Source organism: Ctenopharyngodon idella, chromosome 16 (genome assembly GCF_019924925.1).
Source record: "Ctenopharyngodon idella isolate HZGC_01 chromosome 16, HZGC01, whole genome shotgun sequence".
Lineage (NCBI taxonomy): Eukaryota > Metazoa > Chordata > Actinopteri > Cypriniformes > Xenocyprididae > Ctenopharyngodon > Ctenopharyngodon idella.
The window spans coordinates 10,275,215-10,301,469 of NC_067235.1; the positions used below are offsets into that span (position 1 = coordinate 10,275,215).

At 37.5% G+C, this 26,255-nt stretch overlaps 1 protein-coding gene across 1 annotated transcript in view; it reads left to right on the plus strand.

The window, feature by feature from the left end:
* ulk4 (unc-51 like kinase 4) overlaps window positions 1-26,255 on the plus strand; it is a 237,735-nt gene that overhangs the window by 151,784 nt on the left and 59,696 nt on the right. Inside the window, exons 32-33 of the mRNA XM_051866618.1 lie at window positions 6,113-6,218; window positions 23,205-23,371. Coding sequence (XP_051722578.1) covers window positions 6,113-6,218; window positions 23,205-23,371 — 273 coding nt within the window. The remainder of the gene's footprint in view (window positions 1-6,112; window positions 6,219-23,204; window positions 23,372-26,255) is intronic.

The window sequence follows — 26,255 nt, forward strand, 5'->3', positions numbered from 1 at the left end:
CTTTCTGAGCAAGAAAAGTGCACTTAAAGCTTTTAGCTGTTCTTGTCAATCTAAGGAGCAGAAATAAAAGGATTCTGTTTTTAAGGTAGTAATAGATGGAAGTGTAAGACAGTGTTCTGAAAATTTCTTCTTTAATATAGTGTATCACAACAGGAGAATCTGAAAACCATTAATTTTACGTAAAATTTTAAATATGAAGATGTAGATATTTTTCATTTAATCTATAAAATGGGATTGGCAGATCAAACAGTCTAGTTTTTCTAGTTTCAAGTGAGAAACTGTTCAGAGGGGCACCTGCCATGGTAACACATGTAAATTTTGATGTAAATTTTGAATGCAATAAAATAATATTGTCTGTATACAAATTCAGAAATGGCGGGTCAAGGTTTTGCTGGTTAGCATGGCTAAGGATTCGTTTCGGATTTTGTTACATTATGACGTAATAGTGCGACGAAAGATCAATGCCTACTTCTACATCATTGTATCTTTGACCCCGCCCACTGGCGTGTTAGTGAGATGAAGAGAGAAGAGAGATACAGGATCACTAAATCAGTTGCAATTTCGGCACAGGCTTTGCAAGCAGACTTTTACTGCAAGATATGGACAGTAATGCCACAACATGCAAATAACAGTGTTACTTCTAATACCTAATCTGTGATCTGTGATTCATGTACAGTCAGACGTTCAGACGTTTTGTTTCAAAATCATTTATGCATCAGTAAATCAAGTCAGTGACTAAACGGTCAACTTCACATTGTTTCTCTTAGAAGCATGAAAATAATCTGTTGTTTAAATCGATGAAATTATATACAGAAAGCGATCAAAGAACCCTTCCTTTATAATCGCTGGAGCTGTCAATCAAACAGCACGAGTTTATCAGTGACTGAGCTCTGGACTCTTGCCAAAACTTCCATTATAATCAATGACGCTGTTTACACTGCACAATGAATCTCTTATTTACATCGCGTTTGCACTGTTAGTTATGATGAAAGCATTCATGAGAGTGCCGAAATCGAGTTGCAATGATAAGATCACTGCGTTCATGCGCTCAACAGACATTTCTGTCATTGGCTACAATGCTTATCTTTAACCTTTCATGCAACGGGAGTAGATCTAAATATAATAATGTAATCAACACTTTTCATAGTTAAAGGGATAGTTCACCAAAAATGAAAATTCTGTCATCTTTTACTCACCCTCAAGTTGTTCCAAACCTGTATGAATTTCTTTCTTCTGCTGAACAGAAAAGAAGTTATTTTGAAGAATGTTGGTAACCAAACAGTTGTTGGGCCCCATTGACTTCGATAGTATTTTTTTCATACTATGGAAGTTAATGGGGTCCATCAACTGTTTGATTACCCATATTCTTCAAAATATCTTCTTTCGTGTTCAGCAGAAGATAGATATTCATACAGGTTTGGAACAATTTGAGGGTGAGTATATGATGACAGAATTGTCATTTTTGGGTGAACTATCCCTTTAATCTCAACAGCTGTAATAGTACAAATGTAGTAAAAGTTTTCGAGAGAGTTCCACATGTAATACTTATTTCAAATGCAAAGATGTTAGCCAATCATAGCAGTGGCCGTTTACACTGAAGTCTCAGACACGCCACTTCCAACAGAGCTTTCAAATCAGAGGGCTAAAATCAGGGTAGAAAATAGCCTTTTATTTCTAATTTAAAAATTTTCCCTCCTGTGACTAACCAACTAATTTCAATTTGGCTAAGCTTTTTCTCATCGACTAACATTTAGTTGACTATTAGGGGGTCGACCTAGTTTATTATTCAGCTCAATTTAGTTAACTGTTGATTCTATTTAGTTCAGTAACAGTGTAGATGTTGCAAAGTTCATTAGCTATGAAGCAAACTCAGTTTAATAATAAAGAAGCTTTACAAAAGATAATAGTGTCATTATTCAGCGCAGTTCAGTATTGATCCAATTTAGTTCAATAATTTCAATAATAAGCTTGTTTCATCAAATTATGAAACAAGCTTAATTCTGCTATGAGAAACTCTACAGAGGGAAATAGTGTTATTATTAAACTCAAGTCCATTCGGTGTTGATTCAGTTCATTATCCAGCTCAGTTTAGTTCAAGTTTTGTTGTTATGCAATAGTGTCAGTGCAGTCAAATTGATAATATTACTGAATTCAAAGTGTTTATTATAACGTATATCTGACTGAAATGACTTCTTGAACAGGGAGAAAAAAAAAAAAAAAAAAAGTGGGGCGAGACGTTTGTCCATCGGGAATTGATTGAATCTTTGTTGGTTAATTGCTGTCGTTTCCTAATTTGCTAATAATAAACATATAATAAAAACTCACTGAGGTGATACAACACAAAATTCCCACACTGTTCTTAATTTATTAGCAAAATATCCTTCCATTTCGCACTCAATCTCCATTCCATGTATGGTACCACAACTGACCTCGTTTTTTGATGCAGGACAGCAGTTGCGAGTAAATTATCTGTCATCTTTGCAGGAATGTAATATGAAGATTGTACAAGGTAATATTTATCTTAACCATCATTGTGCAAGAGAATAGCAAATATAGCTGGGACATGCTGGTATAACCATAGATATATATAAGTACAATACTAGTCACATGACTAAACATGTGTCATTGTTTTCGAATACCTTTATTGTCACAGTCCACAATACAATGAGAAAACAGTATTTTCAAATGTATCTGCCACTTTGGGCCAAAAGGACAAAACTTAGAGAAAAATATGTTTTCAAATGTAACCGGACTAATGCCTGTGACATGAAGATGAACTGGTTTTGTTAGACAAGTTATTTTCAGCACACTCACAATATTAAACGCTTCCTCATTGTCTCTCCTGCAGTTTGTATGTGTGTGTGCTATATTTATGTATGGACTGAAGGTTCCTGATGAATGCACGACCCCTCCACTCCACCTCTCCCGAGGCTCCGTGCGGAAATAAAGTGGAAAAAGTAATGATTCCAGGCCTTGAAAATTCTTGCAGAGCCTGTGGAGGGGCTCAGAGATTCCCCTGAGACAGACATACCCTTCTCTATCTGTCTGTCAGCCAGTAGAGTTGGCCAGACCCCTCTTTCTCTCTCTTTATCTCACTTTCTCTCTCTCTTTCCCTCCCAAGCCTCACTCAGACCTCTAATTAAAACCCCCATCGATTTTTTTCCCCTCCTTCTTCTGCCTTCTTTCTGCTCTTCTTTGTCTGTTTATCATGTTTTTAATCGGCCCCTGGACCTGAGCTCGCTGCAGGATTAGACAGTGTCTTTGACCCTAGAGTCGAAAGACCTAGACAACACCGTCCCGACACCTCCGGCCTTAGCCAGCTCCCCCTGTTGGCCTCACCCAGCCTCGAGTGTCCACCCTGGGGGAGAGATGAGAAGGGCAGAGCCTTGGCTCTCTCTATCTGGCAGCACCTATGCCCTCTCTGGTTAGATTCACTCTCCACTCCTGAAAATAGTAGACGGCTACACAAAAGTGGAATTGATGATCTGCACTTTTTCGTATTGCCGGTTTTATAACAGACAGTGTTTGCTTCACTGGAAGCGCTTTATAGTCTTGTATTAAAGCATTAAGCAACAAAAAGGCTTGTGCTACAGTGATTTTATCAAGGTTATAGGGAGTTATAACATGGAATGAAATGCCAAAATTACTAACTATGCTAAAATCATTGTACTGGACAGTCTTGAGTGGCTTATTTTGTTTACAAAATGGTGGCAACAGCAATATAAGAAACCAATTATACATAAATAAATAAAACTAAAATAAATAGTTGTTGTTGTTGTTGTTGTTGTTGTTGTTGTTGTTGTTGTTGTTATTATTATTATTATTATTATTGTTATTATTGAGTTCATTAAGTAAATTATAAAGTTTATAAAAGTAAATAATTTAAGTTAATAATAATAATTCATTTGTGATGAAAACACTACCGCAATGCTAGGGTGTTCTGGGTGGTTGCTTACTTTCAAAAAAGAATGTTGAGCCAAATTTCCACCATAAATGTGGCACAGAAGCTGCTTCAGAAACTGATATTTACTGTAGGTGTCTTTACACAGACTGTTTAATGCTGCTCAGATGTGACACAAATGTATTTACACAGCAATTTTATTAGTACTGTTATACTAGGGGCTAAGGTGGGTCAGAACAGGCATAATTTAGTCTGGCTTTTATGCAGCATTATGTTGTTACACAGAATTTTGAGCAGGCACAGATCAGCCTTAAATCATCGGTGTAAAGATGCATTTTGATAAGTAACTTTAAAAAAGTAATCCACTACAGTTAACCATTGCTTATTACTTTAAAACACATTTTTAAAATGACATTAGTGATATTCATATTTTAGTAATATAATAATTAATATTTTTATAATATATTGATATTATTAATATTATTATTAATAATATCAAATTTTAATTCATTGCTTTACTGAACCTCTGGCACTTCTGTTGTATTAAAACAAATAAACTCAAAATTATGATGTTGTACATCTTTATTTTACCCGTAAGTTCTTCGTTCATCTTCGGAACACATATTAAGATATTTTTGTTAAAATAGTGACTTTATTCCACAATATCTAGTGATGGGCGATTTCAAAACGATGCTTCATGAAGCTTCGAAGCTTTACGAATCATTTGTTTCGAATCAGTGGTTCAGAGCACCAAAATCACATGATTTCAGTAAATGAGGCTTCGTTACTTCATAAGTGTTTTGAAACTTCAATAGTTCACGTGACTTTGGCAGTTTGATACGCGCTCCTAACCACTGAATCGAAACAAAAGATTCATAAAGCTTTGAAGCTTAATGAAGCAGTGTTTTGAAATCGCCCATCACTAGATATTGTGGAATAAAGTCGCTATTTTGTTATTTTTGGTGCACAAAAAGTATTCTCGTCACTTTATAATATTAAGGTTTAACCACTGTAGTCACATGAACTGTTTCAAATATGTTTTCAGTAGCTTTCTGGGCATTGAAAAAGGGAGTGTTATTGCTGGCGATGCAGGCCTCACTGAGCCATCAGATTTTATCAAAAATATCTTAATTTGTTTTCCGAAGATGAACGAAGGCCTTACGGGTGTGGAACGACATGAGGGTGAGTAATAAATGACATAATTGTAATTTTTGGGTGAACTAACCCTTTAATATAACTAAATTTATTGTTACCCACCTGGAACTTTGCAGAAGCCCCATAGTGAGCCCCGGCCCCTGTTTGAGAACCACTGGCTCAGAAACACAAAAACACACCTCTATTGAGTATGAGCAATTGGAATAATAATTTTTTTTTTTTTTTTTTTTTTTTTTTTTCCGCGTGGTCACAGTCAGTGTTGGGGGTAACGCATTACAAGTAATTTGAGTTGCGTAATCCGATTACTTTTAACTAGTAAAGTAACACATTACTTTTTCAATTTGCAACAAAATATCTAAGTTACTTTTTCAAATAAGTAACGCAAGTTACTTTGTTTTCACATTTATTGACTGACAGCTCTCCTGTCCCCATGTTGAAATTAATTACACAAATATACTTTATGTATTTAATCTCACTTTATTAACCAATATCTTTGCTGCTGACCTTTGATGATCCAATTAAACCATACTAATTAGCAAAAATTTTTAGATTAGATTTAGAAATAACAGTGTTCTCCTGCATCCTATTCTTCTTTAGTCCAGAATGGCAGCACAGCTGAAAGGTTTGTTTGAGGTGCGCCCTCTACTGTACAGGCGTAAATATGCATTTCCTTCAGCTTGATGTTTATTCATTTCATTTTTGGTGTGAAAGGGCCTTAACATTTGCCAAAAATAGATTTTTTTTTTTTTGTTTGTTTTTGTTGTTATTAAAAAACAAATAAGCAAGCCCAGCTCAGGTGAGAAAAATTACACAATTAGTTACTTTTTTAGGGAGTAACGCAATATTGTAATGCATCACTTTTAAAAGTAACTTTCTCCAACACTGGTCACAGTTGTGTCCACTAATTTACACACAGCTTTGAATCATTGAAAACTGGTTAATCCAAACTGGTTTTAACATTATATATCAAAAATAATGTACTTTCAAATATTTATTCAGATATTTTGAGATTTTAATATGAGACTATTTTCTTTTTTTCTTCTTCTTCTTTTTCAGGAGCACCAGAATAACACAGTTGGCAACACGATGCAGAACGCCATGGCTCTCCTCAGCAATTTGATTGGACAGAAGGGCACGGACCTCCGACCGTTCTACCAGCAAGGTGCAGTGCATCTGAACGTCACTCGCTTTGATATATCGGCCCTGCAGTTTCTAGTCTGTCTCTGAACCAGAAAACATAAACCCACACAGTCTTTTCACCCAGACACTGCCACGCACATGAAAAGGGCCTGCATTCAGAGAGCTGCCCTTGTTTTGTTTTGGAGTGTTTTCATTCCATTACCAGACCCTTATTGCTCTCATCTCGCTGTCTGACTCTTGTGTGTGACTCCGATGGAGGGGGAGGGCATTCAGCTGCCTTTTTTAAGGGCTTCTACCAGATACTGCTGCTTTTATCAGCGTGGACTCTTGTGCGGTGGCCCTGTAGCCCACATCTACTTAGTGTCCCACCCCTCTAGCCCTCATATCACCCACCGTCCAGGCTTGGGCATCTAAAAAAGATGCCTTTCTGTTTTCATCTGGTGCTATCCACCCAGCTACTGGGCAGCCTCTCACTCATTCTCTCATCTGCACAAGTTGCTGTCTGTTGTCTCTGTTCATAACCATGCAAGGGTTTTTTTTTTTGTTTTTTTTCCAGCCTGCCGTATGAATGCCCAGTCTCACCCTGACACTTTCAGCTCCCTGTGCTGAATTATTGAGTAATGGATTCCTATAGCCTTACTTATGTTGACAGTTTTGGACTTGCACGCCTGTCTTCGCCACACGCTAGGGCGAGATGGACGCTGAAGTGTGTGGGGGTGTATGTTTGTGTGTGTCGTGTTTGTTTTTTTATAAAAGGAGATGAGTCAGATTCACACACACTCTCCACATTCAACACAGTTTGAAGAGGGGGCACCTTGGGGAAAAAATGTGCCGGTTCACACTTACATGCTCGTGTGGTTCTAGAGAAGGCGAGATTCACGTTGACTACGTTAAGTAACACGTTCTTAGCTCTCACCTCAGAAAGAGAGCGGTAGCTGGGACAGGTGAGTGAGTTTACCATGTGTTTACCCAGCAAAACATGTTCCTGGTTCTACATCCTTGTTGTTCCTTTAAGAAAATTATTTTTAACCAATCATATGTAACAGTTAGAATTAGGACTATAACTTCATGATTTGGTCCAAAAATCATATTAATATTTTGAAAATTTGGATTGCGAAATGATAAAAATTTAACATCTCATAGCTGCTACTTAGAAACTTTTTGCCACAAGTGCAGATCTTGGTGGCCATTTGCATGGTTTTGAAGGTCCTGATATACTCATGACAAAGTTCTTTTTCATTCTTTGCTTAAGAGTAAAAATAGTGAACTGTTAGCGAACATCCTGACATTGGAAAATTGCACTGACGGCAATTTCTTTCTGAACAGACATTAGCAACATTCAATAAAATGTTATATCGCACCAAATTTTCTCACACTAGGGACTAAGTAACTACTATTTAGTTTGTAACTATTTAGTTAGCAAATAGCAAATTTGGTTGCACAATTTGTAAAGACTAAACTAATAGGTAGTAAGCACTCTGTAGAATATTCTGTAGTTATAAAATGTGGAATTTAGCTTTTCGACCTAATGAATAGACTTCAATATTGTAAACAGAAGTATCTAATTAAGCTGTGCATTTTATTTTGTTCAGATAAAGTTTTTCCCTCACATAACTTTCAACAGAAACAAATTTTTTGATGGCCGATGCTGATATTTTAGAGGGCATGGGTGGCCAATGGTGTGGCAGCATAATTTAAAAAGCAAGGGTTTAAAGTTTGTCGATCGAGCGTCTCCAGTGAAGCTAAACTCTCCTGTCTGCATTCAGTCGCATAGACTGACCGTCACACGCAGAGTAAAACGTTCATGCAGGCTACAAATGCATACTTCAGAATATCTGACAGCTGGATTCAACTAAGTCTGCAAAACTTGAAATTAAATGTTTATTAGATATTCAAAGATTTGTTTAAATGATATAAATGCATATTTGTATTTGAGGGTAAATGAGAAAGTATTGTAGTGTTTGCCTTTCTGTTACTAATAATATAAAAGCAAATGTACTATAATACTTTTTCATTAACAGTTCTATTTAGTAACGTATTAGGCAAAACTGTTAAACAGAGACCATAACTAATGAAGACAGAGAATGGAAGCGCTGTGTGCTCAGGCGCTGCCGTTCTCAGAGCTGGTGACAAAATAAAAGTCCCGCTTCCAACACATTGGCCAAACAGAAAAACTCATCGGCCAATACCGATATTTTAAAAATGCCAACTATCGGCTGATATATCGACCAGTTGACCATTAATTGAAATTCTGTTGAAGTGCAATACATAATAATGCAATAAAAATAGTTAGTCTATTTAAATATGTAAATAATACATTCTCAGGAATAATATGTAAAGAGGTTTGACAATGTCAGTTTAAAGGGTTCGGGGAAAGAAGGAGGCGAGGTCCAAGAGCAGCTGTGCAAACTCCAAAATCTTTATTCACAACTTAATTCACAAAATAAACTCAGCATGAGGGCTCTTTCCAACATCAACTCAAAACACGTGCTCATCAGCAGTTTCAACTCGCTCACACAGCTCGTTCTCTCTCTCCACAGCCAGACATCACAGGCTTTTTATCCTGTCTCTCGACTCACTGCAAAATGATAACACCTGTTAGATCTCGTTAACCGGAGGCGTTTCCCTTACCACTCATGTCTCCCGAGCTCACTTTCCGTCTGCGGCGAATGCTAAACCACGCCTCCCTTGCCACAAGAAGCAATATATACTAATACAGCAAATATGAACATTTGACATTTATATATTTGTGTTGAAACCTGTCATGTACAAGCTGACCATTCAGATCGGTTTCATGCTAGTAAGTCATTAATAATTTAAGCTATTTGCATAATATTCTCTCTCTAAAAATGTAAATGAACACAAATGTTTAAAGAAATGAAGTCTGCCATGCAAAACGTCAGACCTTGATGAGTTTTGTTATGGGGGAAGGTGCATATTCTGGATATTTTACATTGGGATATTCCAAAATACTTGTATATTTGCTGTGTTTTTACAGGTTAGTTTCTGTCTGTCAGCTGTAGTGAGGCTGACCGTGAGCACTCAGATACGCACACACATCCCAAGCCTTCCAGATAAGTACAGGCCTGTAATGGCTTTTTTCTGGTAGATCTGTGCACAGCATGCTTCCCCATATCACAACAACCCCTCATGGACCTCTTCTTCTGTCTAAGTGGGCCAGTCTGCTGCAGGCTGGGATCAGACGCAACAAACCCTGCCCTCCACACCTGTTTTTTACAGCACAGGGTCATCTACAAGCCATCACATGCAGCCACCATCGTTATCAGCACTCCTCCTCTCGGAAAGCTCTGACCCAGCACTAAATATAACCCCTACAATTAGCGCTATCTTGCTAATGCCAGCCACCTCGGCCCTGCTCCGCTCTAGAAGGGGGGAACACTGTAATTGGTTCTTTTAGGTGCGAGCAAGGGAGCATGTGCACGGGACGCAGATACAAGAAGTGAAGGAGGGAGTAAGAGAGAGATGAAGAAAGAATGAGAAAATGTGAGGAAAATAAAGAGAGCTGCGGCAGGGTTGAGGGTCGATTGAGATGAGGAAAGAGTGAGAAAGGCAAGATGAGTTTTATAATTGGTGAGATTTGTCGGGGTGGAAGATAACAGATGGAGAAGGAATAAGCAAGTGGGAGAATACTAGACAGAGAGATTGTGGAAGACACAACAGAGTTCAATGTTCAGGAAACTACTTTGAAACTGTAGCTTGCCAAGTGACTCATAATTTAAAGTAGATAAACTAGTCAAGCTAACCTTATGAAAAAGTGGCTATTTACTTAGTATAGATACTAGTAAAAAGTAGCAGGCAAGACCGAAGCTATTTAAAGGGAATATCAATTTCTGTTTTCTGCTAATAAGATATTTTGAAGAATGTTGATAACCAAATCGTTTCAGCTCCGAAATTTGGTTGACAACGTTCTTCAAAATATCTTATTTTGTGTTCTGCAGAAGAAAGAAAGTCAGACAGGTTTGGAACGATGAGTAAACAATTATAGAATATATATATATATATATATATATATATATAATGTGTATATATATATATATATATATATAATATGTATGTATGTAAGGAATAATTGACGATGAGCCGTTCTGTAAGTGGTCCGAGGTGGCAAGCTTGGGTGTGCATTATTTTCTAAGAATTCAACAGCCCGGAGGCTTGAGCCTTGATAGTAGAATAATACTGTTGATACAGTTATTAACGCAGTTAGAGAGAGAGCGAGAGAGAGAATAAGCAGCATATGTGAATTAGCCTACCTGATCTGTGTGTCTCTAATGGCAGCAGTGTCTCTACTAATAGCGAAACTATAAGTTTACCTCAAGAACCGCAGTTATTACCTCGCTGGTGAGTCATGTATCTTAAGTTGCTAAAATGTTTTACTGATTAATTCGTCAGAGCAGCGCTGACCAAACATTTCTGTGCGAGTGTATGTCCGTACTATACAGTGTGTGTGTACGTTTGAAAGAAAGAGAGAGAGAGAGAGAGAGAGAGAGCGTGGGAGAGAGTATGCACTTTTTTAGGACACAATAAAACGTATTTTGTGGCAAAAACCATGATAATAATTTGTCGTTTTCATCCTATTGTTTACTGTATTTATTTGCTTGGTTTTGGTTCTTTTGCGGTTGTAGGCTGTAAGGATCTATTGAAATAACTGAAATCATTTGGCGAAGTGATATGAAACTGCAATGCGGTACAAACCTGCCTAGAACTACTTTAGCCGTGCGTTTCCCTTAAAATAATTGCACACCTTAGAACGCTGGTCAACCAATTAGATTCAAGCATTCAACAGCCCCGTAGTGTAAATATATATATATATATATATTATATATATATATATTATATGCACAAAGCAAAAACAAACACTCACTTGCGATCCATGAGATTGTCTCTCAACTAAACTCTCAAAATAAAGGTTCTTTATTGGCATCTATGGTTCTATGAAAAACCCTTAACGTCCATGGAAGTTCTTCACACTCAGGAAAAAAAAGAAAAAGAAAAAAAAGTGGTTGTTTTAAGAACTGTTCATTGAAAGGTTCTTTGAGGAACCAATGTTCTATGACATCGTTGTGAAAACCCCTTTTTAGAATATTTATTTTTGAGCGTATACTGTACTTGATCTCACAGTTTGAAATGTATGTCATAAAAAAGCATGTGGTTTTGAATAATTAAGTGAAGTGTCTTCTCAGTTGATAAGGACATGCAGTCTCATGAATAATTAAAAGTAGTCATCATACTATAGCATATCCTGTGACATTGACACATTAACACATTAAACCTGGAAGATGAAAATAGTGCAAAAAATTAACCAGTTTCCTTCTTAAAATTAATGGATGCTAATACATTGGCCTTATACATGAAATATACATGTGATGCTTCCTTAAAGTGCCCCATTATGCTATTTCATAGGTTCCTAATTTTGTTTTGGAGGTTTTCTACAACAGGTTTAAAGATCAAAAATCACTTTCGTTTTCTCATAATATGCCTTTAAGATCACCTCATTTCTCAGATTCTCAGATTCGTTCGAAGCAGTTCGAAGATTCGGTCTCTCTAAACCCCTCCTTAGTTCACCCAAAAATGAAAATTCTGTCATTAATTACTCGCCCTCATGTCGTTCCACACCCGTAAGACCTTCGTTCGTCTTTGGTTCATCTGCTGTGGTATCGTTGTAAAAATTAATTCTAATCATTGATTCTTCATATCCTCATCCTTTGGAAGTGAAAATAACATGAATTTGCTGTCACAATGCAGAACACAGCGTCTTTTTGAACCACACGAACCAGCTACAGTGTTTGAGGATGGTAAAAAAGTAAGCACTGTTTGCAGGCAGCCAACGAAGACCATAGGCGTGCATTATGCAAATGTTTTATCGCGTTACGTATGCAGCAGGGGCATTTCCTCCGAGGAGGCAAGGGAGGCAGTGCCTCCTCAAAAAAACTGGATGAGAAAATAATCGATATTACAAAACTAAAACAACGCAAATATTACAAAATTTGACATTAAAAAGTGTAAAAGTCACTCATTTTCCTAAAGAAACACAGTCAAACAGCGACACCCACAGGTTACAGCGGGAGTCCGCGTCTCTTGTGCCTCCCTTCAGCTCATAGAAACAAAGCAGAGCCCCCAAAGCATGCAGTGGGTTTAGTGGGGGGTAATAGAGAATGAATGGGGGAAAGTCACGTGAGAGGAGGCAGTGCCTCCATCGCGCTATGATTGGATATGATCGTTGCGATTGGACATGATTGGTTTGTGCGATAAATCCCGCCTCTTGTTTTCGTGCGCGTTCTCGTCGAATCGGCCTGAATGAAGACAGTGATGGCATCAATGGGAAGACTAATTAAAAAGTAAGTACAAACCCGATTCCAAAAAAGTTGAGACACTGTACAAATTGTGAATAAAAAAGGAATGCAATAATATACAAATCTCATAAACTTATATTTTATTCACAATAGAATATAGATAACATATCAAATGTTGAAAGTGAGACATTTTGAAATGTCATGCCAAATATTGGCTCATTTTGGATTTCATGAGAGCTACACATTCCAAAAAAGTTGGGACAGGTAGCAATAAGAGGCCGGAAAAGTTAAATGTACATGTAAGGAACAGCTGGAGGACCAATTTGCAACTTATTAGGTCAATTGGCAACATGATTGGGTATAAAAGGAGCCTCTCAGAGTGGCAGTGTCTCTCAGAAGTCAAGATGGGCAGAGGATCACCAATTCCCCCAATGCTGCGGCGAAAAATAGTGGAGCAATATCAGAAAGGAGTTTCTTAGAGAAAAATTGCAAAGAGTTTGAAGTTATCATCATCTACAGTGCATAATATCATCCAAAGATTCAGAGAATCTGGAACAATCTCTGTGCGTAAGGGTCAAGGCCGGAAAACCATACTGGATACCCGTGATCTTCGGGCCCTTAGACGGCACTGCATCACATACAGGAATGCTACTGTAATGGAAATCACAACATGGGCTCAGGAATACTTCCAGAAAACACGTCAGGTATATACCCTGGCTTTTGTGGCACATATCTGCTTTCTGACTGCCGTACGAAGGAAAGAAAGAGGTATTTCCTCATAAAACGTGAACTGCTGACTTGTTTGTTTTTGCTTTGCTCGTGGAGGTGGAAAAACATCCATATCCTAAAGTCGTATTTGCATGACTCATTTTACTGGAAGTAATAGCAATAAATTCGGAACCAAAAGAAAGTAAGTTGCATAAATTTAACTGTACAGCTGTAAGCATAAATATTCTGAGTCTGGCAAGAAGCTCTTTGTGTTTGAGACAGCTCTGAAATACCGCTCACAGCTCTGTTAAGACCTACGTATGCATTTCAGTTCAATATATTTACATACAAATTTCAGAAGTAATTTTTGCACCGTGCGCATTTATGGTAATTCACCTAAATTGTGAACGTTTCAGGCTGCAGTTCCGGTTTCATCTGTATTTCCCCTGTATTAAAGGTGACAGCCTTGGCTGTGTTTTCTCCGTTCAGCAGTGGATTTGTATTGTTGATGGCATTGCTGCTGTATTCATCTTGCATAATTTGTCAAGCGGCGAATTACATGCGTGGGTCCTTCACCTCAGATAACTGCAGTACTAATCTCAGATAAACAGCATGATAGCCTCAGGTCTTACTCAACTCCTCCTGATTATTACTGCTGGGACTGGAAGATAGCTCAACTCACACACTCGCTTTCTCATGCCATCCCCAATACACTGGAACTGGAAATAGTCTATGTTCCAAGTGGGCACTTCACCCTTTAGTGTTTTTTGTGTTGAGTTTGTAGTCCCCAGGGTGCACCAATGCAGTGAATTGATAGTATCCTCTATATTTAGCATGGAGTGTTGTGCTTTCCTCTGTATCTGTAGAGTCATAGGTCCTTTTGTGTGTGGTTGAAGGTATCGATCATCTGGTATATGTGTGTTTCTGTGGTATGTCGTCAGGTTGAATCCTACTTACTTTTAGTATGAAAAGTGCTTTTAAAGCTGTTGTAAGCTGTTTTTTTTTTTTTTTTCCATAAAATATCTTACTTGACAGATATCAATGAAATACACCCTGAGACATAGCCTAAGCTATGAAAACAGAAAAGATGGATGGATGGATGGATGGAGATATGCCATAATTATATGGTTAAATAACATGGTTAAAGTTAGTGTTACTACAGTAAATACTTGGAAAATTGTGGTCAATTGTGGTTTGAAAATCTTTCTAACATATGAGTAATAATGTTTCCTAATTTTTCTAATTATTATCATGAATTTTAGATGTAGCAATATCATTTAAAATTTAGCAATACCATAAAAATGTTTTTGTTTTTTGTTTTTTCTATTTTATTTTAATTATTATTAAAGGGATAATTCACCTAATAATGAAAATTTCGTCATCAATCACTCACCCTCAGCATGTCGCAAAAAGACGCTATTGTAGGAAATGGAGTTAATGTCTTCTTTTATGGTCAGTTTTCTCTTTTAGATCAACTACATGGTGAAGCAACAGTTTGAAGAGAATCTTGTTACTTTGTCAACACATTGATAACACCTTAACTGAATAATAACATGTCTGTTTAATGTCAGATACACTATATTGCCAAAAGTATTGGGACACCCCTCCAAATCATTGAATTCAGGTGTTCCAATCACCACAGGTGTGTAAAATCAAACACCTAGGCATGCAGACTGCTTCTACAAACATTTGTGAAAGAATGGGTCGCTCTCAGGAGCTCAGTGAATTCAAGTGTGGTACCGTGATAGGTTGCCACCTGTGCAATAAGTCCATTTGTGAAATTTCCTCACTACTAAATATTCCATTGTCAACTGTTAGTGGTATCATAACAAAGTGGAAGCAATTGGGAACAAAAGCAACTCAGCCACGAAGTGGTAGGCCAAAATCACAGAGTGGGGTCAGTGCTTGCTGAGGCACAATGCGCAGAAGTCGCCAGCTTTCTGCAGAGTCAATAGCTACAGACCTCCAAACTTTGTGTGGCCTTAAGATTAGCTCAAAAACAGTGTGTAGAGAGCTTCATGGAATGGGTTTCCATGGCCGAGCAGCTGCATCCAAGCCTTACATCACCAAGTGCAATGCAAAGCGTCGGATGCAGTGGTGTAATGCATGCCGCCACAGGACTCTAGAGCAGTGGAGTTGTGTTCTCTGGAGTGACGAATCACGCTTCTCTGTCTGGCAATCCGATGGATGAGTCTGGGTTTGGCAGTTACCAGGAGAACGGTACTTGCCTGACTGCATTGTGCCAAGTGTAAAGTTTGGTGGAGGGGGGATTATGGTGTGGGGTTGTTTTTCAGGAGTTGGGCTTGGCCCCTTAGTTCCAGTGAAAGGAACTCTTAATGCTTCAGCATTAAGACATTTTGGACAATTTCATGCTCCCAACTTTGTGGGAACAGTTTGGGAATGGCCCCTTCCTGTTCCAACATGACTGCGCACCAGTGCACAAAGCAAGGTCCATAAAGACATGGATGAGCGAGTTTGCTGTGGAGGAATTCGACTGGGCTGCACAGAGCCGATAGAACACCTTTGGGATGAATTAGAGCGGAGACTGTGAGCCAGGCCTTCACTCCAACATCACTGCCTGACCTCACAAATGCGCTTCTAGAAGAATGGTCAAAAATTCCCATAAACACACTTCTAAACCTTGTGGAAAGCCTTCCCAGAAGAGTTGAGGCTGTTATAGCTGCAAAGGGTGGGCCAACTCCATATTAAACCTGGATTAACGATTAACAATGGGATGTCATTAAAGTTAATCTGCACGTAAAGGCAGGCGTCCCAAAACTTTTGGCAATATAGTGTACGTCTGGATGTAACTCTATCACCCCTTGAGTAATGAAGTTTGTTACCACCAGACCTAGTGCAGAGCACATGTCACATAGGTTCAGTCAGACCACATGTTGACAGCATGGTGTCAGTCCCTCGTGATGCAATCACGATTATGACATTTGGTCACGTGATATGCATAAATCAATTAGGTGTTATTTGATGCTTGAGGTTTGTTGACTTTTGATAAAGTCTGTGTATGTGATCCTTTTCACACTTTTTAAAGATAAAATTTTATTGTATTTTAGTTCATCTCCTTTTTTGAGTTTACAAGATGGTTCCTATTATTAAATAAAGATCCCTTTTTTTAGCTATTTCAGACCAAAACAATCATTTAAACGCATACATATTACAAGTTTTGAACATTAGAGACACAGATTTATCTTTCTACCTCGCCGAAGGGATTATGGCCAGTATTAACCCAAAAAGCATGCATTGATGCATGCTTCAAAAAAATCCACTTGAAAAAGTTTGCCATCTGGCAATCACAATCAGTGTTTGTACACCAACTTGTAGTTTGGTTCTCTTGGTTAGGACCAAAAAAAAAGAAAATTATGCATTTAGTCCTGGTTCACTTAGTGTTGACGCTGTCATTTTTAACACCTAACCTAAAGACACAAAACAAACAAAAAATACGGCTTTTGACATATATATTGCCAACATCCAAAAACAATGCTGTGTGCTGGGCTAAATGTACTCGTTGTGTGTGTGTACATATGGTGGTATTTTTACCAGCTGAGAACTCACAAAGAGCTTATAAAATGTGTAAATAAGTCAAAACAGCGCCAGGAATTCCTCCATTACTTGCATAAACAAAGATCCGCTACAAGAAAACGTGGTCCTGATATCTGTACTGAACTGTAATGCGCAACATTGTGACTATGACAAGAAAAAAAAATGTATTCTTGAGCATTCTGCCGGTTTTAGGGTGACATTTTGTGACATCACGTCCTGTTTTTGGTTTGTTTAGATCATCTTTAGATTTGTCTTTGGTCTGTGTTGCATTCATATTTTAGTCGAACCATACCAGTCTTGGACTGAACTCGGTCCACTTGTTTGGTGTGCACCAGGGTTTGGATGGCAGCATACTCAAATGAATTGCACTAACCGAGCAATCACACTATATATTTTTTTTTTTAAAACGAACCAAACCTGCCAAATGTGAACATGTCCTTAGTTTCGGTTTCATGGACTGTTTGTATTCCTTGTTTTCATGTTTTTCCTTCCCGTTTCCTGTGTTCTGATCACTAGTTTGTTGCTATGGTAACCAATTATGTTGCTTACCTACTTCTTGTTTAGTTTGTCATTATTCTGTGTTTTTAAGCCCTCAGTTTGTTCAGTCTTTTGCTTAGTATTATTTACATATTTTTGCATGAAGCTGTTGCGTTGATACTCATTATTTTTGGATCGTTTGTCCAGAGATTGTCACAGTTCTACAGCCTTTGTGCAAAGATTTATTTATTTAAATATAAATGCATTTAAAATGTACTGTCGCTGTCTAAAAAAATGATGACAACAATGCATTGGAGAAATGTCGGCCAATCTAATGCTTTCTAGAGTGAGAATATATTCTCCCCTCCCTACATTTTAAATACCACAAACATGAAATAAAAGGTTTTCAAAACACACATCTTCACTATTACTAAAATTGATCATGGTTTTAACAGTAACTGGTATTATAAATGAAATGTCCTATTAAAACTAATATGGCAAATCAATTTCATTTTTATTACATCTGTAGCTATCACAAGCTGTCGAGTGTGGCTTTGCTAGGCTGTGATGTAAAATAACTATATTAGTTAGTTTTTTTGTTGTTGTTGTTGTTGTTGTTGTTTTAAAGGGATGATCTTTTCCACCCTGACTTCATGTTTTTAATGGGAAATACATCAGCACATTGTGAGAAGCTTTGCTCATCCTACAGTCCTCTTAGACTACAAGTCTGCTCACTTTGTTTATTGTATATTTTGTATATTTTAGCTTGATAACAGGAAAATGCAGAAACATCTGCCACCTGTAGTAACAATGGCAGTTGTGTGTAGCAGCAGTATTAAAAACTGTGTTTGTCCACCTCCCAGTATATCTTTGTGCTTCCAGTGTTCTGGTAGACAGATCAGGCCATGTTGAGCGCTTCGCAAGGAAAGGCGAGATGACACATTATTCATTTAATCTTAATATTTCAACGATTCTGAGAAAGAAAGCCACAATAAGGTGGAAGAGAAGGCAAGGGTTCTGTCTGCTTTTGTGGAAGATCATATACTTCATGTGTCATCAATTGCAAGGAAAAAGTGACTTTTTTATGTTTTGTATCTCAGACTAATAACATGTTTGTGAGGTCTGCCATTCACACTGCTTCCATGAACGAATTAAAAGATCTGGCTGGAAATGGAAAATAACTTTTTGTCCAACTCCACTTTACTGCAGAGTAATGTAAAAGTTATTTTCCGTTTCCTTTTTTGGCATCCTTGAAGTTAAATAATGGGCAAAGTTTTAAATGAGAAGACTTGTGTACATCTCTCTACTTCTGGTCTTTGGAAGTCACATTGGGTGAATTACACTGTGGATTAGGTTGCACTGCATTTTTCATTTGAAAGTTCATTTGGACCTGAATCATGTGGTTTTGGGCTTGAACCAGAATTAGTCTCACTTGTAAGGATTCAAAGACTTTATTTGGAAGCTCAAAATAAACTTTAGTCATCCCAGTTACATGTGGTCTGTGTTTGAGTTTATGACTCAAAACTGACTCAACAGACTTTCTGGCAGGAATAAAATGATCAATGCTAAACTTCAGTCATTTGTATATTTGCGAATAGAATAGAATATGTAGTATGAAATTTGATACATAATTTAATGATACATATATACACCCTTTAAGATCCTCAAAATAACATTGCCAATTAAAAATATTTAAATAGCAAAATATCTTCATATACACTCACAGCATTTTAGCTTGCAGCCACACAGGCTTCAGTGTCACATGATTCTTCAGAAATCATGTGATAAATATACTAATTTGGTGCTCAAGAAAAATTTCTTATTATTATCAGTGAAAACAGTTGTGCTACTTAATATATTTTGTGGAAACTACTTTTTTCAGATTTTTTTGATAAATAGAAAGTTCAAAAGCACAATTTATTTTGTAACATTCTAGAAGTTTTTACTGTCACTTCTGATCAATTCAATCAATGCACCTTGCTAGGAAAAAAAAAAAAAATGTCAAAAAAAAAAATCATACTGATCTTTTTTTTTTCCACCATAAACTGAGAATCTTCATATACTCTATGCCAGGGGCGTCCAAACTTTTTTAAAAGGGGGCCAGATTCGATGTTGTGGACACATCTGGGGGCCGATTCCTATATATATATACAGTATATATATATACAGTTGCGAGAAAAAGTATGTGAACCACTTGCAGAATCTGTGAAAATGTGAATAATTTTAACAAAATAAGAGAGATCATACAAAATGCATGTTATTTTTTAATTAGTACTGTCCTGAGTAAGATATTTTACATAAAAGATGTTTACATATAATCAACAAGACAAAAAAAAATAGCTGAATTTATTAAAATGACCCAGTTCAAAAGTTTGTGAACCATTGATTCTTAATACTGTGTGTGGTTACCTGGATGATCTACGACTGTTTTTTTGTTGTGTGATGGTTGTTCATGAGTCTCTTGTTTGTTCTTCAGAAAAATCCTCCAGGTCCTGCAGATTCTTCAGTTTTCAAGGATTTTTTGCATATTTGAACCCTTTACAGCAGTGACTGTATGATTTTGAGATCCATCTTTTAACACTGAGGACAATTCAGGGACTCAAACACAACTAATAAAAAAGGTTCAAACATTCACTGATGCTCCAGAAGGAAACACGATGCATTAAGAGCCGGGGGGTGAAAACTTTTTGAATTTGAAGATCAAGGTTAATTGAACTTAATTTGTCTTCTGGGAAACATTTAAGTATCTTCTGTTGCTTCCAAAGGGCAGTACTAAATGAAAAAAATTGATATTTAAACGAAATAAGACAAATTTGTACATCTTCATCCTGTTCAAAAGTTTTCACCCCCCGACTCAATGCATCGTGTTTCCTTCTGGAGCATCAGTGAATGTTTGAACCTTTTTTATTAGTTGTGTTTGAGTCCCTCAATTGTCAAGTGTAAAAGCTAATATTTAATTGTGAATCCCTTGCAAGCAATCACAGGAGCGAGTCTGTGACCTATAGACATCACCAGACTCTTGGTTTCACACTTTCAAATGCTTTTCCAGGCCTTTAATACAACCATTTTCAACAGTTGATTATTTTGGGGAGTTTCATATGAAGCACTTCCCAGCGACTCTGGTGGCATTTTCTTGAACACTGGTAGGCCAGTTTTTTTTTTTTTTTTTTGTACACTTCTGAATTCATTCTTCTGCTGCCATCATTGAATAAGTCACCAATAAAGATGAGTGAGCCTGTTCCAGAGGCAGACATGCATGCCCATGACATGACACTAGCTCCACCAAGCTTTCCAGAAGAGCTTGTATGCCTTGGATCATTTGCAGTTTCTTTTTTTCTCCACACTTTTGCTTTCCCACTTTGATAAAGGTTAATCTTTGTCTCATCTGTCAATAAAACTCTGTTCTAAAACTGGCTCATCTCTGTGTGTTTTTGCTAATTCAAATTGGCTTTCCTATTTTTGGTACTGATCAGATGTTTGATCTTGCCGTGTATCTTCTGTAATTCTGTTGGTGAAGTCTCCTGCGAACAGCAGATTGTGAGACCATCACCCCAGCTTTCTGAAGGTTGCTGGTGATTTTACTGACAGTTATTTTAGAGTTTTTTTCATAGCCCGTGTCATTTGTCTGTCATCAACTGCTGTTGATCTTCTCAGCTGACCTGGTCGTTGTCGGTTGCTGAAGCTTGCCTGTGGTATCTATCTTTTTCAGGACATTCCATGTCAATCTTTAGATTTAAATCCTATTGATCAAGCATTTCACCAGCTGAAGATTAGACATTGGGCCAGATTTACTAAACGGGCCAAATTAGCGTGAGAGCGCAATTCTACAAACGCACCAATGGGAGTGGCAAGTTTTGCGCGTGATCTGCTGCTGACACGCAAATTGAAGAACACAGACGCAGTCAAATCATTTACATAATGATCAACACAATCTAACAAGAGCAGCGCAAATTAGCGTTGGGTCGCAAATAAGCAGAGCTGATAACGTCTTCTTCTGGAATTCCAAAGAAATTAATATGAGTGGAAAATATTTTCTCCCTTCTACCTCTCTGTTCTCTGTGGTGTCTCCTCCTAGCAGCAACAATTGCAGCCGTATCGCAAAATGGGTTAAGACATGCTTTTTTTGGGGGCGTTAAATAACGGTGCAAATACCAGTAAAATGACGAGGTTAAACATTAGTAAATTGCATTGCGTGAATCATTTAAATACTCTCCTCCCATAAATTTTGCGTCTGAAAGGGAAACTCCTACAAATGCATATGCAATAAGGTCAGCCGCAAAAACAACTCAGTCCACACCTTTTCAGCACTGATTTTGCACTGCGTGTTTTTAGTAAATCCACACAGTAGTTTTTTTACGCTAAAAGAGGATTTGCGCTGGCGCAAGCTGTTAGTAAATCTGGCCCTAAAGACAGAAACTCCCCAAAACAAGCAACCGTTAAAAATGACTGTATTAAAGGCCTGGAAAAGCATTTCAAAGTGTGAAACCAAGAGTCTGGTGATGTCTATGGGCCACAGACTCGCTCTTGTGATTGCTTACAAGGGATTTACAATGAAATATTAGCTTTTACACTTTTAAATTTCCTTTTAAAGTTAAACTGTCCCAATACGTATGCTCACATTAGGCAGAGGGATGAAACTGTAGAAGTGCTGTACTTCGTAGTTGGTAAAACATTTTGTGTTGAAACAGCCAATAATAAAATGTGACATTCTGTACTTCTGCCTCATATTAATCTTTTAATCATATTTATAGATGTCTTGACACCACAGCTAACAGAGCTGAATTTTGTCTTTACTGTTCCAATACTTATGGAGGGCACATATTACATGTTTTGTTTCTTGAAAACATGACAGATTTGACAAAAGCTTGAGCTGACAGTAGAGTAGCTTGATACAGATGTAAATATAATACACAAACAATATATGTAAAACTTTTAACAACCTCGTTTTTAAAGTGTGCAATTCTGAGTTAGAACTCAATTTTTATTTAAATTAAAAGGAACTCTATTTAGATCACCAAAGGTAAAACCACACATTGCACCTCACTATATGGTAAAAAGTATAAAATATTGTTTCTATATCTAGAATGGCTTTATGGTATTTAGTCTATAAACACATTTAATATAATTACGAATGCACAGAACTGCAAGTTTATGACAAAAAATAGTCTGTAATTTGGCCTTTATTACTAATTTAATATATGTCTACTTAAAATGAAATAAAATGAGATATTAGCCTACATTTATGACAAAATACCACGGTTACAGTTAGTGTTACCACAGTAAATCCATGATAAATGTTGATGAATTGTTGGCTGGACAGTATTCTAACTGGATCAGCTCAATGTTTCTCCTGATTTGCACGTTAGTGTTGTTGATTAAGTCAGCGCTGTTTCAACTGGCTTTAAACTGAATTAAATCACAGAGATTTGCAGCTTGTACCTGAGACCTCTACTCCGAATTCGAACACTTCTCACTGGCTGTTTAGTGGTCGTGACACTCAGCAAGTCAACACATTTGTGAGCTTGTGAGTCGCGCGCTGCACGGTGCGCACAAGTAGCGCGGTTTCGTTCCGCTTTTGGTGCGTTAATGTTTCCCTGGCTTAAATCTAGTACTGCACCTTGTGTTGACATTGTGAAACGGCACGATTTGTAAATTATGCATGGCGGGCCACGTATAATAGATTTTAATAGACAAGCTGCGGGCCGTTTAAAATTCATCCCCGGGCCGCATTTGGCCCACGGGCTGTAGTTTGGACACCCCTGCTCTATGCTCACCTATGTAACTATGACCACTTCAGACAGTTAGTATATTGAGTGAAATGTAATGTGTGACAGGCAGTTGTTTAATTAAATTGCTGATATGTTAGATGTGTTTGTGTCCATCAGATGGACAGTCAGAGCAGATGCATGTATAGAAGAGTGACTGTTCTCTGTATGTGTGTTTATCTCTCTTCTCAGGTGTAATTGAGGTGGTGAGTAACGTCTTTGTGGAAGTCTCTGGCATGTATCTGGAGAAAGAAATGCACTCAGGGCTGAAGAGCTGCTCTTCTCTGCTCCTGTGTCTGCTGGACATCATCCACTGCCTGCTCAAAAACCTTTCATCTGTAGTCCGACTGGCCCTCCAGGTAACATTCTCTCTCTGTTTCAGTATAGATTTATTGGCATGACAAGTAATTAAACTAGGTACTTGAAGTATGTTTGTTTAATTTTTTTTTATTTTGAACACACTACTCACATTATTTATACCACAACATGGCAGAGACTAAGCACGCAAGTTGGGATGCACACACTGTGTTCTGTTTTTAATTTGACTGGGTTTTAGTAGGAGCTCAGGACCAGCTGAGAGAGGAGACTGCTTTCTTTACCAACACTGGCTCATTGGAAAAACGTGCCTCTATCTACATTTTTGCCAAATTCAAAATACGTACCAATACCTACAAACCACTGCAGTTTCCAGCTGAAATGAACACTAGAGGCAGTAAAACAACAACAACTTAAATTCATTTTCTCACAAAATTGTGATTACGGGGCAGATTATCGATTAATAAAGACATGTTTGTGCTGTTCCTTGCAAAATACTGTGTTGTGACTTCAAAACACTTTTACCATAAGTCATGATTTGTAAACGAATACATTTTGGTGTATGCATCACATAACCAGCTCCATATGTGTGGCTTTTATAATATAGCAGGTTTGCTCAGTAGCTCACCTGGTACTGCATTGCACTTGCGATGCAAAGCGCTTAAGTACCATTCTGTGAAAAACGAGTCACAATAAAAGAGCTCAAAGACTTGTAGAAGCAAGCTAAAATGGCACAGTTGCTTCAGCAAATGTGTTTTTATGTCACGTTTGCTTTTGTTAACATTATCGGGTGTGTTTAGGGTTTAGAGTAGGTGGTACGTTATTTTCAAACGCTAAGGTTAAAAGCATTAATCTTTTATTTCCACTCATCAAACATTTAATTTATAAATTGCTGTGCCACATTAAAACAACCAGTGTAAAACTTTGCCAGATTCACATTCATCTGTTTTGGATAAAACTGAATGCACTTTTAGCACCAATGTGCAAGACGCAATGTAATATCAGTTTGCAGAATTTTGTCACAACAAGCACTTTTTTTTCCCAATAAGCATGGGTTGTTCTTTCCTCTTAGTATTGCAAGGTTTTAAAATGATATCAGGAGATTCCAGAATTTCATTGCCTGTTTTGTATCTTTATTCTGTATTCTTTAAAAATTGTAAAGAAAGTAGCTTTTCCAAAGCTGAGGTATATACTAGTAAGGGAACTTACTGTTAACTAATTAAAGGATTAGTTCACTTCTGAATGAAACTTCAGTTCAGCTTCAGCTTCTTCTCCATATAGTGGACTTCAGTGGGGTTCACTGGGTGGAAGGTCCAAATTGCAGGTTCAGTGCAGCTTCAAAGGGCTCTACACAATCCCAGGTGAGGAATAAAGGTTTTGTCTAGCGAAATGATTTATAAAAAAAAAAAAAAAAAATGTATATACTTTTTAACCACAAATGCTTGTCTTGCACTGCTCTGCGATGCGCCTAGCATTACGTTGAAAGGCCACGTGTGACGTAGGCGGAAGTACCACGGTAGGGTGAAAAACTTCATCTAATTTTCTCCTTCAACTGTCTGATATCAATGTTTTACCTTTTTTTTTTTTTTTTTTTGTAAAGGGCATTTGGCTTAATCTTTGCACGTTCGCTTTGTAGACACTGGATCGGTACTTCTGCCTACATCACGCATGACCTTTGTAATGTGATTACGTTATGCGTGTGGATCGCAGAGCTAGTGCAAGATGAGCATTTGTGGTTAAAAAGTATATCGTTTTTTATTTATTTTATTTTTTTTACATTTCTGATCGTTTCACTAGACAAGACCCTTATTCCTCGTCTGGAATCGTGTAGAGCCCTATGAAGCTGCACTGAAACTGCAATTTGGATTTTCAACCCAGTGAACCCCAATGAAGTCTACTATATGGAGAAGAATCCTGGAATGTTTTCCTCAAAAATCTTAATTTCTTTTCAACTGAAGAAAGAAAGACATGAACATCTTAGAAATTTTCATTCAGAAGTGAACTAATCCTTTAAGAGTTTTTTTTTTTTTTTTTTTTTACTGTGGCATGCTTTTACAGTTAAAATTACAATTATGCAGTGTAATTATGGATTTTTTTGTTTTGTTTTGTTTTTAAATTCTGCCCTGCATACTGTGTTTGTTGTGTGTTGGTGTATTGGTTGGATATTTTACATCATTCGCCTTACAATTAAACGTTTGTCCCATTTTCAGATTTTAGTTTTGTTAGTGGACCCCACATCCCATTGGCATAAAGGGCAATGGGTTCAATTGCAGATTCTAATATTTCCAGCCAAATTCTAACAGGAGTTTCTAAAGGGCATTGTCGTTTTATGGCATACAAGGCCCTGCGGCCATTATCACCCAGTTCATTGACAGTGGGGTTAAAGTTTCCTGTGGAATTACCTTTTGTAGGCCTACTAGATAATAGTGTGATGAGCTTGTTATGTGGTTAGTTGCTAATGCCAATATGTCTTGTGTTTTCTGGGATGTGGATCTTTTCTAGAAGGTCATGATTGTGGATTTATTGGGTTTGACTGGCAGTATTACTCCAGCAGGGCCAGGTTCAGCTGTAAACACTGTTTAGTGTAAGGCAGCAGAACTAGCTCATCTGTGCAGAGCAGATGTTTGATTTCTATGTTGAGTGAAGTGAGACCAGGGGCTGCTGGTTATCCCACACTGGTTCCACCTTGTTCATTGATTGTACATGTTGAATAATGTTGGGCTAAATCAGCAACATTCATTCCACTGTCCTGAGAAATGTGTTTTCTTTTGTTTGTATTTTTTTTATTATGCATTGACTTTTAGTGTACATTGATTTAATAAGGTTGTAGGTTTTACCCCCTACACCACACCAGTTCTTTGTACCAGATAGAATAAAATCTATCTATCTAGCTATCTATCTATCATCCGTCTGTCTGTCCATCTAGAT